A 15747-nucleotide genomic window follows, 5' to 3' on the forward strand; every position below is an offset into this window, starting at 1 on the left:
TGGGTCACAGGGAGAGAACAAGGCACGCCAATGCCCAAGGCCCCTGTAATGGCAGGGCAATGATTGAGATATACCCAGATAATACTGGCAAGTGACCTGCCCCTCACATGCTTCTCCCCTCATCTCCTAGTTTAAAGCCCTTCTTATCAATCATTCCAATCACTTCAATGGAGTCCACCAGTCAAGAAGAGTCTTCTTTCTGTGAATGAATCCCAATGGTCAATCATCCCAAAACGAGCCCCACAGCACCAATTCTTGAGGTACCTGTGGATCTTTTTTTTTTATATAACACCTTCATCCTCCTTCTGTAGGGACAAGAAGTATTCACTTCTTTAAGCGTCTTACCCAGCCAAGTGTAGTCATCCTTGATCCATTCCAGTGGGAATATAGCGGTGTCAGTCATCCCAACATGCAGCACAGTTAATTTTTCCCCACTTCCATCAGGGTCCTTTTCAGCATCATGTCCACACCTCATAAACACTAAGGTCAGAAGAGACCATTCATAATCATCTAGACTAAGTTCCTGCACATTGCAAACCACAGACCCTTGGCCCACCCACTTCTGTAATAGACCCCAGAACTTCTAGCTGAGTTACTGAAGTCCTCAAATCATGATGTAAAGATGTCAAGTTACAGAGTCCACTATTTACACTAGTTTAAACCTGCAAGTGACCCGTGCCCCATGCTGCAAAGGAAGGCAAAAAACCACCGGGTTCCCTGCCAATCTGAGCTGGGGGGAAATTCCTTCCTGACCCCAGAGATGGAAATCAGTTGTACCCTGAGCACGTGGGCAAGACCCACCAACCAGATAGCTGGGAAAGGATTCTCTGTAGTAACTCAGAGCTCTCCCCACCTAGTGTCCCATCACCAGCCATTGAAGATATTTGCTGCTAGCAGCTACAGATTGGCTACATGCCATTTTAGGCAGTCCCATCATACCATCCCTGCCATAAATTTATCAAGTTCAGTCTTGAAGCCAGTTAGGTTTTTGTCCCCATTGCTCCCCTTGGAAGGCTGTTCCATAACTTCATTCCTCTGATGGTTAGAAACTTTCATCTAAGTTCAACCTTCATCTAAGCTTGTTGATGGCTAGTTTATATCCATTTGTTCTTGTGTCCATTGGTGCTTAACTTAAATAATGCCTCTCCCACCCTGGTATTTATCCTTCTGATGTTTTCATAGAGAGCAATCATATCTCCCCTCAGCAGTCTTTTGGTTAGGCTAAACAATCCAAGCTCTGTGAGTCTCCTCTCATGAAGTAGGTTTTCCACTCCTCGGATCATCCTAGTAGCCCTTCTTTGCTCCTGTTCTAGTTTGAATTCATCTTTCTTCAATATGCGAGACCAGAACTGCATACAGTGTTCCAGATGAGGTCACATCAGTGCCTTGTATAACAGTACAAATATTTCTCTGACTCTACTGGAAATACCTTGCCTGAGGCATCATAGGAATGCATTAACCTTTTTTCATGGCCACATCACGTTGGCAGCTCGTAGTCATTCTATGATCAACGAATATACTCAGGTCTTTCTCTTCTTCTGTCACTTCCGACTGATAAATCCCCAGTTTATAGTAAACATTCTTGTTAGTTCCTAAGTGCATAACCTTGCACTTTGCACTATTAAATGTCATCCCATTTCTATTACTCCAGTTTTCAAGGTCATCCATATTTTCTTGTATGATATTCCAGTCCTCCTCTGTACTGGCAAGATCTCCCCACTTTGTGTCATCTGCAAATTTTATTAGCACCCTACCACTTTTTATGCGAAGGTCATTAATAAAAACATCAAATAAGATTGGTCCCAAGACCAATCCCTGAGGAACCTCACTCCAGCCTGACAGTTCACCTTTCAGTATGACCCGTTGTAGTCTTCCCTTTAACCAGTTCCTTATCCACATTTCAATTCTCATATTAAGCTGTCTTCTCCAATTTAACTAATAATTTCCCATGTGGAACTTGTATCAAACGCCTTACTGAAATCCAGTTAGATTAGATCTATTGCATTTCCTTTGTCTAAAAAATCAAGTATCTTCTCAAAAAGACACAGATCAGGGTGGTCTGGAATAATCAACCTTTTGTAAAATCATGTTGTATTTTATCCCAATTACCAATTACCATTTAACTATTTTCTCTTTCAAAATTTGTTCCAAGACCTTGCATACAGTTGAGGTCAAACTAACCAGCCTGTCGCTTCCCGGATCACATTTTTCCCCTTTCTTAAAAATAGGTACTATATTAGCAATTCTCCAGTCTTAGTGTATGACCCCTGAGTTCACAGACTCATTAAAAATCCTTGCTATTGGACTTGCAATTTCATATGCCAGTTCCTTTAATATTGTTGGATAGAGATTATCTGGGCTCCCTGATTTAGTCCCATTCAGCTGTATGAGTTCGTCTTTCATTTCGGATGTGGTAATTTCTATTTCCATATCCTCATTACCATTAGCTACCCTACCATTACCCCTAAACTCTTCATTACCCTTATTAAAAACTGAGGCAAAGTATTTGTTTAGATGTTGGGCCATGCCTAGATTATCTCCATCCTCAGTACTTAGTGGTCCCACTTCTTTCCTTGTTTTCTCTTTATTTATACGGCTATAGAACCTTTCACTGTTGGTTTTAATTTCCTTTGCAAGGTCCAGCTCTGCTTGGGTTTTGGCAGTCCTCACTTTATCCCTACACTTTCTGATCTCCAAGAGGCAGCTTTCCTTGCTGATCCCTCCCATCTTCGATTCCTTGTAAGCTTTCTGCTTTCTCTTAATCACCTGTTTGGATTCTTGCTCATCCAGCTTGGTCTGCAACCCTTCCCTATGAATTTTTTCCCCTTGCTTGGGATGCAAGCTTCAGATAGTTTCTGAAACTTTTACTTAAAGTAATTCCAAGCCTCCTTCACATTCAGATCTTGAGTTCTTCAAGTCCAGTCCACTTCCCTAATTCCCTTAATTTTTTTAAATGTATCCTTTTGAAATCAATTACCCTAGTTGCAGATCTATTTTTGTTTATCATTCTATTTAGTTTAAGCTGAAAAAGCTCATGATCACTTGTACCAAGGTTGTCCCCTACAACCAGTTCTTCTATGAGGTCCTCAATACTCACCATTACCAAATCTAAAATGGTATAACCACTTATTGGTTCACCCCTGCATCTGGATAACAGCTCACTCTTCTCTTCTCTGGATCTGGTCTGGTGACAGTCCTATTAATTCTTCTGAGCATGGAGTCCCCAACCACATAGATCTGTCTCTTCCTGGTTCTGGTATGAATCTGTGTTGTGTTTTGTCTCTCAGTCCCCTGTTCAGTCTCCTCATTTTTCCTTAGCCTCTGGTCTCTGGCTACCTCCATCACCTCTTCTTCTCTTCTGTAGGGACTGCTGTGCATATTTTTCTTCCTCACCACCTCACCTTCTGCCTGTATCGCCTCCTCATTCCCCACTGCAGAAAACATGTAACCGAACTCGATTTCACCACCACTAGCTAGTCTCTTCTTCTGCCTTGTCCTTATGTTCACGCTCGTCCATGGAACACTCTCCTCTTCTGGCAGTCTGGTCCTTTTTCCCCTGGGAAGTGTCCACAAATTTTGAGTTGTCTGCAGCACCTCCTCTCTCCTCACCTGCATTATACCTACAAATCCCTGTCTGAATTCCATCATCATCTCCAACTGTATTGCTAATCCTTGAATCTTCTCTGTCATGAGTGCTATCAGGTGACATTTCATGCATAGGTACCTTCTATCAGATACCCACTCAAGGGTGATGTGCCTCTAGGGTCACCAACTCTCCAGGATTGTCCTGGAGTCTCCAGGAATTAAAGATTAATCTTTAATTAAAGATGTCATATGATGAAATCGCCAGGAATTTGTCCAACCAAATTTGGCAACCCTGTACATCCCACAACTCCTGTAGCCTACCATATTATTTGTCTCCTCTCCTCCTTGGTTCACTTCTGGTGCTGCCTAAGTAGCCATCATTGTTTACCTAGACCCTACTTCTGGAAGAAACAAGAGAGAAGGAAAAAAATTCCTCTACCGCCACTTCCCACAGCAAATCTCCCACTTACAAACTTCCAAAGAATCCCCACAGTTAGCTGCTAGCTATTCACAGCTCTCATGTTTGCTAGTCGCTGGGTTTTAAACCAAGACAAACGAGATCAGTACTTCCCTCTTGTTAAGGGATACCAGCAAGCACTGAAGCAAGCCACACACCTGGAACAAATAACTGCACCATCAGAACACAAAATCACCACTCTCTTTGAAAACCAAATTCCCACAGAAACTCCGCTTTAGCTGCTAGCTGATTGTTGATGTAACTCCATGTAGACAAACCCATAGACTGTTATTTGTAGAATTTCATACAGATTGTTCCGGCTGTTTCACAAGCACTGTAATATCTAAAGCCTTATCTACACTGGTAAGTTACCATGTTAAAATGTATTAACTAATATGTATTAAGTAATGGCAATGTTAAACACTGGTAATGTTAAATAGTACTGAACTAGACAAGGACAAGTTGTGGTCCACTAGGATTGACCACAACCAGTTAAGACTTTTTAAAACACGATTTCTCCTTGTCTACACTAAGTGCTGTGTCATATTTAACACTTTATTAGTTGAAACATGTTTGTTAACACATTTTCTAACATGATGTCTGACCATCAAACCATTAAAAAGATGAAACTACGATTTGAACTCTTTTCTCAAGGCTTCAACCAAAATATTACTTCATTAAGGATATGGAACATAATTTTTAATTGAAGTTTTCACATTTAATGTTAAGCAAAGAAGTCTTTGAACTCAGGAAAAGTGCACACTAATACAAATCTCCTGTTGAGGTGTGTGGGAGGGGAAACTTAGTTGTCAGCGTCCTATAGCACTGAAGAACACAGCATGCACAATCATGCATTTAAATATGTTCCAACAGCATTTCTTTACTAAGGTCATACCCAGCACCAATTTAAAAATAGACTGCTCTGAGGGTAAAGGGATCATAAGCAGACACAAATATCACAGCAGGCCTTCTGGGCATACAAGATGCTATTATCATTTGCTTGCTGACAATGTACTTTCTGATTGTATTCTGCAGTACCACACTTCTCTCATTACAGTTGCCCTAGTTCTTGCAACATCCAAATTATTGTTCTGTCTCAAAATGTCACTAATTTGTCCCTTAAAGCAAAACATATAAAACACTATGTGACACAAGAAATATGTTCACAAGGTGTCACTTTTATTTGCTTTAAGATATGCATTGTTAACCACTGAAGCCCCAAAGGGCACTAAGCTACATATCTCTGTGGTAACTGAGGTACTATTTAAGTATTTATTCTCTACCATCTTCAAATCCAGATTCTTTTTCACAGTAGCTCCCCAGACATTCAACAAACGTTAGATTTATACAACTAATGTGATCATGAAATAATGAGAAATGGCTATACAGATAAACAATGACATGCTAGAACTACAAGGTAAACTTTTTAGTTGCATGTGAAACAAATATAATACAATACTCATTAATATAAACTGCACAGGAAGGAACCCTTAATGAAAGGTGAAGTCTGGATTCTCTGTTACTTGAAATCTTTAACTCAACATTGGATAACTTTCTAAAGATATGCTCTAACTCAGCAGTTCCCAAAGTCCCTTAGCTCTCCACCTACTACTCACATAAAGCCAATCCTTCAACCAGACCACACTCTTAATGCTGTATCTAGAGACAACAATTATAGAATCTTAAGAAATGTAGGGCTGGAAGGGACCTCGAGAAGTCATCTAGTCCAGCCCCCTGAACCAAGTAAATCTAGACTATCCCTAACAGATATGTGTCTAAAAAAACATATCCAATGACAGGAATTCCATAACCTCCCTTGGAAGCCTATTCCAGAGCTTCATGACCCTTACAGTTAGAAAGATTTTCCTGATATATAATCTAAATCTCCCTTGCTGCAGATTAAACAAATTATTTCTTGTCCTATCTTTAATGGATATGGCGAACAATTGATCATTCTTTTCTTTAAAAACAGCCCTTAATGTACTTGAAGACTTTTGTTACCAGGGTCCCCTCATCCCCCCACACACACAGTATTTTTTTCCTCAAGACTAAACATACCCAATTTTTTTAAAACCTTTTTTCATAGGTCAGATTTTCTAAATCTTGTATCATTTCTGTTGCTCTTCTCTGGACTCTCCCCAATTTATGCACATCTTCCTTAAAGTGTGGCGCCCAGAACTGGACACACACAGTACTCCAACTGAGACCTCACCAGTGGTGATTAAACGGGATAATTATCTCCAGTGGCTTACATACAACACTGTTAATACAGCCCAGAATGATATTAGCCTTTTTGCAACTGCATTACTTTGGTGACTTATATTCAATTTGTGATCCATTATAAGCCCCAGATCACTTTCAGCAGTATTACTGCATAGCCAGTTATTCCCCATTTTGTAGTTGTACATTTGATTTTTCTTTCCTAAGTTCAGTACTTTGCATTTTCTTTATTGAATCTCATCTTGTTGATTTCAGACCAGTTTCTCAATTTGTCCAGGTTGTTTTGAATTTTAATCCTATCTTTCAAAGTGCTTTCAACCCCCCCCACAACTTGGTGTCATCATCAGATTTTGTAAGCATTCTCTCCACTATTCACATTCTACTATCCAAGTCATTAATGAAAATGTTGACTCATACTGACCCCTCTACGACTCCTTTAGCATACCCTCCCAGTTTGACAGCAAACCACTGATATCTACTCTTTGAGTAAAAAGAAAAGGAGTACTTGTGGCACCTTAGAGACTAACAAATTTATTTGAGCATAAGCTTTCGTGAGCGACAGCTCACTTCATTGGATGCATCCAGTTAAATGAGCTATAGCTCATGAAAGCTTATGCTCAAATAAAGTTGTTAGTCTCTAAGGTGCCACAAGTACTCCTTTTCTTTTTGCGAATACAGACTAACACGGCTGCTACTCTGAAACCTGTCTTTGAGTATGGTCTGTCAACCAGTTATGCACCCACCTTACAGTAATTTCCTAGTTCCCTAGTTTGCTTATGAGAATGTCATATGGAACTGTGTCAAAAGCCTTATTAAAAATCAAGATATATCACATCTACAGATTCCCCTTTATCCACTATGCCAGTATCCCTGTTGAAGAGGCAACTTAGCTCGGTTTGCCATGATTTGTTCTTGACAAATCCATGCTGGCTACTCCTTATAACCCTATTATCCTCTAGGTGTTTACATCATGTCTTCATTGCCATATACAGTATATATTCTCACCATTTGCCATTTTCTCCTCATTCACCACCTCAAAACAGACCAGAGACTCCACTGTACCCTGTGCATTTTATATAGGCAACACACTATTCCGTGCCATTTTCATATTTTCCAATCTTATATTTGGAATGTAAGTTTCCCATAAAGGCCACACATCTATATAAAGCTCCCAAACCCTTGCCACAGAACAGTGTGTTAGAATCCAAGCTGTCATTTATAAACTTGAATGAAGCTTGTCATTTATGGTTGTGAGAAAAGTCTTCCAATGTTGTTTACTCAGTTGGAGTGAAGTGATTTCTGACAGGGTCTGCAGACAGCTTGAAATAATAGGGCCTCATCCACAGCCCACTGAAGTCAATAGGAGCCTTTCCATTGACATATGCAGCCTCTGGATCAGAGCCTAATGGTCCAGTCCTGTTCCCACTGAAATTCCCTAGAGGTGTGTCCTTGATTTCAGAGGGAGCAGAACTAGGGTGTCAGGATGGTTTCACTTCAATGGGGTGCTAACTTTAAAGCTTAGTGATAATAATGCAAATATCAACATTCTTACATTATTTTATGGATGATCATTTCAAAAAACGTCCAGATAATCTTATTTTATAATCCTAAGCAGACTCCTGCACCACCCCAGGTGTCAGAATGTCTCCAGTTTCCCAAGACAGTTCCTACAATGCAGTCATGTATTTTCAATACAAAATTCTGCAGCACTTACAAAATTTAGAGGCAGTGTAAAACTCCTTAAGTTGAATAGCAAAAATAAAGATACAAGAAGTACAGCATTGACTGAATAAGGTATCCTCATATTAAATTCAACAGAAACATTATGGTCTAATGGAGTTGGTGGGGTGCAGCATTCCCAGACTGCCACACCAGAATACTGCTAAATCCAGAACATAGATAATGCATGCTGTGATGTACAAGAGTCCTTCCTTATATTCCATCCACCCTACAAACTGAACAAAGAGAGGCCTCACAACAGCTACAGTCGATACTAATTACCAAAATTAAAAGTGCTTTCAGTGAAGTACTGCGCAGAGATACATTTCATGTGGCCAGAGTCTCAGGGCTCTTTCTCCAAAGCAGTAAGAACAATGGTGGGGGTAAGTCACGAATTTCTGTGACCTTTGGGTGGCACTGCAATATAAATCAATACTAAGGCCATGTCTACACTACAGAGTTAAGTCAACTTAAGTTATGTCAATGACCACAACAAAATCGGTTGTGCACGTCCATACAATGCTCCTTGTGTCAGCGGTTCACATCCAGTGTCTTTGTTTTCACATCGACAGAGAGAGCGTTGCATAGTGGGTAGTTATCCCACTGTGCAACTTGCCACCCTCTGTCATCCTCGGCTGCTGGGAGCTCTTGGAACGGATTGTGGTACTTCATGGGGTCATGCATGCCATCTCATGATGCAGGTCTTTCCGTCCCATCATTCAATGAGCTTCCTACTTCATTTCACATAATTTTTTAACTGCCCTTGTAAACTGTGAGCCTGCCACCTCTGCCTGACCGCATGGATTCTGCGCTGTGGACCAGTCTGGTGATGAGTGTTATGAACACAGCGCGCCTGCAGTATTTCATGAGCTGCAAAACAGAGAGTGAATCAGTGATGCCTGCCCTGCTGTTTGCCATGGAAACAAATAATTCAAGATTGCTGCTGGCATTACAGAGCAGCTTGCTATGGTGGACCATCACTATAGGCCTAGGAAACAAGCACTTAGTGGTGAGATTGCATCATGATGCATGTATGGGATGACGAGCAGTGACTGCAGAACTTCTGGATGCAAAAATCCACCTTCATGGAACTGTGTACAGAACTCACCCCAACACTGTGGCAGATGACACCAGAATGAGAGCTGCCCTCACTGTGGAAAAGCGAGTGGGGATCACTGTGCGGAAGATGGCAACTCCAGACTGCTACCAGTCAGTCACAAATCAGTTTGGGGTTGGAAAGTCCACTGTGGGGGTTGTAGTGATGCAAGTGTGCAGGGCCATTAATCACCTCCTGCTACGAAGAATGTGACTCTTGGTAACGTGTAAGAAATAATTGATGGCTTTGAGGCAATGGGTTTCCCTAACTGTGGCGGGGTGATAGATGGAACGCATATCTGTAGCCAGACATGGCCCCGTCCATGGCTTGGCCTTCCCCAGACAGCAACAGCTCCATGAGGAGGAGGGGCAGCCCATTTCCCCCCATCAACTCCCCCCTTTTGCTCTTTCAAATGCAGTCTGTGTAGGTTTCCTGTAATGTCGTTACCTTGCTCTTGAAGTGCAATTTGCACAGTTTCCTGTCAAAACCACAAGCAGTGAAAAATCCCCAGTAATGTTATATGCCTACTTAAAGCTATATTACCAATTGTATTCATACTTATGAATATACAACCAATTAGTGCAAGGAATGAGTGAGATAGTGTAAGAAACCAATCGCACGGCTTAAACCAAAATATTACCAAAGGGACTTCGGGGATTCTCGTCGCCTAGCGGGCCGATCTCTGGGCAGCTGTGGAACCTGGAAAGTCTCAGCCACCCAAAATTAAAATCAACATCCGCGTGCCTGCAGTCTGCCAGCAGTATGAATGGGATGTGTGTGAGAGTATAATTGCGCAAATAAGGGAAGCAAGTAATAAATCAATCCTCAGTACTGCTCTAGTTCAACCTTTGTTTGTAGTTATTTCTTGGCCAGATTCCCAGAGAACGGGCAACAATATCAAAATTTTGGCCCCCGACCATCTTGTGACGGAGTACATCAACCAAAAGGGCTACTTCTGCATGGTCTTGCAGGGCCATTTCACTGACATCAATGCAGGGTGGTCAGGGAAGGTGCATGATGCATGCATCTTTCAGAACACTGGACTGTATAGAAAGCTGCACGCTGAGACTTTCTTTCCAGACCAGCCAATTCCAATGGGGGATGTGCAAATGCCCATAGTGATCCTTGCATACCCTGCCTACTCCTTGCTCCTGTGGCTCATGAAGCCTTACACTGCAAACCTAGGCAGCAGCAATGAGCATTTCAACAACAGGTGCAGAATGACCGTTGAATGTTCCTTTGGCCGATTAAAAGGTCACTGGTGCTGTCGTTTTGGCTGGTTAGACCTCAAAGAGGAAAATATTCCAGTGATCCTTGCTGTGCTCTGCATAATATTTGCAAAGTGAAGGGGGAAAAGTTTCCCCAGTGTGGACGGCTGGCTGATGATTTTGAGCAGCCAGATACAAAGGCAACTAGAGGGGTGTGTGACGTTGCACTCTGTACGATTTTATGAAAGTATGCTGATGAGTGTGAATATAATTAAAATATGCTTCATGAGAAAGGTCTCTTGTAAGGTATCATTACAAAGCTTATAATCTACTGAGTGTGATCATCCTATTTTTATAAATGTATCACTCTTGTATCTGAAACTAGAAATATGAAATATAACTAAGAGATCCTATTGTAGATATGCAAAGTGTGGGCCATTAATCGTGGTTTGGAATCTTAATGGCTCCCATTAACCAGGACAACTGAATGCAGATGGCTCTGTTTTACTTGTAAGTCTTCCTGCGTGCTGGCAAGTGAGTAATGAAGTCTTACAGTGACATGTGATCATGTCACCTGAACTGGAATCCATCTTTAACTTGGTGCTTTTCCACTGAGAAGGAGAGGTGGGAACCCAGAGGGACAAAGGATTCCCTCCTTATGCAAAAGATATATAAGTGGGTGGAACAGAACAAAGGGACAGCCCCCATGAGAAATCCCCTAGCTACCACCTAAGCTGGAACAAGGGCTGTACCAGGGAAAAGGATTGTACCCAGACTAGGAAGGCATCCAGTCTGTGATAGAAACTTACTGAAACATCTCTGAGGATGAGATTTTATCTGTATTCAGTTTTATTACTGTACTAGGCTTAGACTTGCATGTTTTATTTTATTTTTCTTGGTCATTCACTTTGTTCTGTCTGTTACTACTTGGAACCACTTAAATCCTACTTTCTGTATTTAATAAAATCACTTTTTACTTAACCCAGAGTATGTATTAATACCGGGGGTGGAGGGACAGCTGTGCATATCCCTCTGCCAGTATTATAGAGGGCAAACAATTTATGAGTTTACCCTGTATAAGCTTTATACAGGTAAAAAGGATTTATTTAGGGTTTAGACCCCATTGGGAGTTGGGCAACTGAGTGTCAAGGACAGGAACACTTCCTAAGTTGCTTTCAATTAAGCCTACAGCTGTTAGGGGACGTGGTTCAGACCTGGGTCTGGGTTTGCAGCATGCTAGCGGGTCTGGCTCAAACCAGGCAGGGCACTGAAGTCCTAAGCTGACAGGGCAGGAAAGCAGGAGCAGAAGTAGTCTTGGCACATCAGGTGGCTGTCCTAAGGGGGTTTCTGTGATCCAACCCGTCACAGGGTGCAGCAGGAGGCTATTCGAAACATGGAGGCTTTAAAGGAGCATTTTGACAATGATTCCCTGTAATGTGTCTTTATGTCATGCATTCAGCCAGGCAATGATTATTTGTCACGTTGAATTAACCCTGTAGTGCTCGCTTCCTGAGCGTTAATTGTAGTGAGCAAATATTCCTATTTACATCAGGCAGTGTTATCACTGAAACATAGTGGCTATATGTATGTCACAAAGAAACAGTCATTTTATTTTGAAGGCTCAAGTTTAACAACAGGACAAAACACTAATTTTTGGTGAAACAGGGGACATGACAATAAGGAACAGTCTCACAGTTAGGGCTCTCATAGCTGTGTGTAACTCCAGCTTTTGCTGGGAAACCAGTTCCTAACACTGAATGTACAGAGTACTGTGAGGGACAGGGAACACAAGAGGACTACAGTGGAGGAGTTTCGGGAGGGTATGGATAGGAGTTCTGTAGTGGCCACAGGGAAAATCATGCACGAATGTGCTTAGATTGCAGAGTAATGAGGAACTTCCTGGTCTCTGTCTGGCCTTCCAGAAGCTTTATCATCCACTCCTGCCCCCAAGTCCTTTCCAGGCTATCCAGCCTCAGCCTTCCATTAAATTGACTCCCTCCATGCTCTTGTTTCGCTATGTGATGCATCTGATGAATGCAGCACTTTGCAAAACATATCCTCTTTACTCCTCCTGGTTCACCACCTTATCTGACAAAGGTGCTCTGCCAGTGTGAAGGAGTGGGTCCTCAAAGGCACATCTGCAGAAGCCAAAGAAATAATGAACAGAGACAGTATTGTGAGTGCGCTCACAGCCATGAATCACAAAAGTTACACACAGCTTTCTCGCTGACTCTGAGCTAGCACACAAGTTGGTGTGAGTCCCAAATATGGTGAGTTCATGGAGGGAAGTGGTGGCAAAAGGAATGGCCAAGAAGGGACAAAGGATGGCTTGTGAAGGGGGTTACTACAAGTGACTAGGGAGACGATTCTGAATATTGGTACCCTTTTCCACAGGCTAAGGTAATTGAACCAGATATCTCACTCCTAAGGGTAACTCAGGATGCAAGAGTGCATCTCCTGCCTGTGTATGGTTTCAGACCGGCTCTGTATGCTGCTTTCCTGTGTGCCGCTCTGATCCCTGCAGAAATAATTGCCAGGTGGCGCGGCAAAGTTTCCTACAGCAGGAGGAAAAACAAGGCAGCTCTGCCAAGGAATCTTCAGAAGAGGACTGCAGAAAACCTACAGGAAAGTTTCCTAGAGATCATAATGGAGGATTCCAGGGACATCCCCATGTACATTAACAGATTTTCCACTGTGGACCCACAACATAGATGGACAGGCTCTGTTACTTTCTGTCCCTTATCCCTGCTCTACCATGCAACAAAGTACATGAGAGCTCAATCTCCTCTCGCCGTGCAGTATCAAAGCAAAATGAGCAAGTTACCAGAGCTCCCCTCTCCTGCATCCTGCATGCCAGAGCCAGAGTGCTGGGATTGGCTAGACCCCTCTGGAGCAGAAAAGAGATCCTGACGCACCGGACAACCAAAATACCCCGTCGTGTGCTCCACATCATCCTCCAGCTCCCACTTCCTCGTCCACCACTTCGTCCTTGAGGTTGAATGCACTGGCCACTGCCTCCAGCCCCGCAAAGTATGCACGGGGCTCTTGGTGGTGGAGGTGGGGTGGCTACCGAGGATGGCATGTAGCTTGTTATAGAAATAGCACGTCTTTGCCACCACACCACATGTCTTTGCCACCTGTCTTGCCTTCTGGTATGTCTGCGTCAGCTCCTTGCTCTTAGCAGGACATTCCTGTGTATTCCTCTCATGCCCCTTCTCCAAGCAATAAGCCCATAAGTTTCAAAAGTTCCTATAGCTGGAGCAAAGCTGTGACTGCACAGCCTCCTCCCATAAAAAGAAAAGGAGTACTTGTGGCACCTTAGAGACTAACAAATTTATTTGAGCATAAGCTTTCGTGAGCTACAGCTTGATGAAGTGAATACAGAGTAACACGGCTGCTACTCCTCCCATAGACTCAGCAGATCCAACAGTTCCGGTGTTCTCCATCCGGGAGAGCGTTTGCTGCAGAAAGCCAGCATGGTCAGCTGGGAAGATGCTGTCTGAACTGTTCATGCCAAGCAAACAGAAAGAGGAATTTCAAAAATTCCCAGGCCTTTAAATGGGGGAAAGGTGCACATCTGTGTACCTTCAGGGCAGCAGATTTCAAACTGCTGACCAGAACAATGAGGATGGGCATTGTGGGACACCTCCTGGCAGCCAGTCAGGGTGAGATAAGCAAGTGCAGTATCTACACTGATGCTGCATCACTCTAACTATACTGCAAAAAGCTCTATGACACTCATCCAAGTGATTTTATTCTGTCATTGTAGGGGAGTTACATCGGTGGGAGGAGCATCACAGTGTTTACATCACTGTTTTGTCAACGAAAGCTAACACTTTGTAGACAAAACTGCGTAGTGCAGACAAGGCCTAAGAAACAACAGCAGGAGAGAGAGAGAGAGAATATCTATTCCACTTTATATGTGGAATGCTAATGGAATCTGAGGTAGATAGGCAAGGGTCAGACCATTGTAGAAAGAGTTAAGATGTAGTTTGAACCTTAGCTACAAATTTTCAAAAGTTAAATAATTTTAAGATAGATTTTTGCTTATGAAGTGTAATATATATTTTACGATGGGGAAAGTGCACCAGAGAAGGAAGAAGTGGCTTGCCCAAGGTCATACAGCAAGTATGTGAACGCATTGTTTAAAATCATTGTCTGAAGATCCTGTCCTCCAATTCTATTCTAGGCCCTCTCCTACACAGCTTCTGCCCCTTGCACTCCACTGAAACTCCCAAAGTCTTTAATTACCTCCTCCTAGCCAAAACTCAGAACCAGTACTCCATCCTCATTTTCCTTAACCTGTTGGACACTTTCAACACTGTTGATCATGCTCTTATTGAAATCTTGTCATGTCTCAGTTTGCATTATGGTTTCCTCTCCTGGTTCTCCTCCTACTTCTCTAATCACTCCTTCCTAATCACTCTAATCACTCATAGCGACCTTTGGAGGATCATCCTCATCTCTCCTCCAACTTTCTGGTGAAGTTCCACAAGGCTGGATCCTTGGTCCCCTTCTCTTCTCCTGCTACACATTATCTCTGGGTATTCTCATCCACAAACACAAATTCAACTTTGTGCTGACTCACAGATTAATACAATTTTGCTGGGGAAGAGTCAACACGACATCTGTAAAGGGAAATCATGTCTCACCAATCTATTAGAATTCTTTGAGGGGGTCAACAAACATGTGTACCAAGATGATCCAGTGGATATAGTGTACTTGGACTTTCAGAAAGCCTTTGACAAGGTCCCTCACCAAAGGCTCTTAAGCACATTAAGCAGTCATGGGATAAGAGGGAAGGTCCTTTCATGGATCAGTAACTGATTAAAAGACAGAAAACAAAGGGTAGGAATAAATTATCAGTTTTCAGAATGGAGAGAGATAAGTAGTGGTGTCCCCGACAGATCTGTATTGGGACCAATGCTGTTCAACATATTTATAAATGATCTGAAAAAAAGGGGTCAACAGTGAGGTGGCAACATTTGATTCAAAATTACTCAAGATATTTAAGTCTGAAGCAGACTGCAAAGAGTTACAAAGGGATCTCACAAAACTGAGTGACTGGGTAAGTAAATGGCAGATGCAATTCAATGTTGATAAATACAAAGTAATGGACATTAGAAAACATAATCCCATCTATACATATAAAATGATGGGGTTTAAATTAGCTGTTACCACTCAAGAAAGAGATCTTGGAGACATCATAGAATATTAGGAACCATTAGGAAAGAGATAGATAATAAGACAGTAAATACCATTATGCCACTATATAAATCCATGGTGCGCCCACACCTTGAATAGTGTGCAGTTCTGGTTGCCCCATCTCAAAAAAGATACATTAGAAATGGAAAAAGTACAGAGAAAGGCAACAAAAATTATTAAGGGTATAGAACAGTTTCCATATGTGAAGAGATTAAAAAGTCTGGGACTTTTCTGCTTGAAAAAAAGAGGTGACAAGG

The 15747-nt window shown here is 42.2% G+C and overlaps 1 protein-coding gene across 8 annotated transcripts in view; it reads right to left on the reverse strand.

Annotated features, from left to right (window-relative positions):
• Positions 1–15747, reverse strand: part of IMMP2L (inner mitochondrial membrane peptidase subunit 2) — an 837008-nt gene that overhangs the window by 756832 nt on the left and 64429 nt on the right. Inside the window, exon 4 of one of the 8 annotated variants that reach the window (XM_077807788.1) lies at positions 11912–12423. The exons of the other annotated variants lie outside the window; for them this stretch is intronic. Within the exon in view, the coding sequence (XP_077663914.1) occupies positions 12348–12423 (76 nt within the window). The 3' untranslated portion in view covers positions 11912–12347. Of the gene's footprint in view, positions 1–11911; positions 12424–15747 lie in introns of those variants that run through there. 8 annotated transcript variants of the gene reach the window in all.

This window comes from Eretmochelys imbricata, chromosome 1 (assembly GCF_965152235.1).
Source record: "Eretmochelys imbricata isolate rEreImb1 chromosome 1, rEreImb1.hap1, whole genome shotgun sequence".
Classification (NCBI taxonomy): domain Eukaryota; kingdom Metazoa; phylum Chordata; order Testudines; family Cheloniidae; genus Eretmochelys; species Eretmochelys imbricata.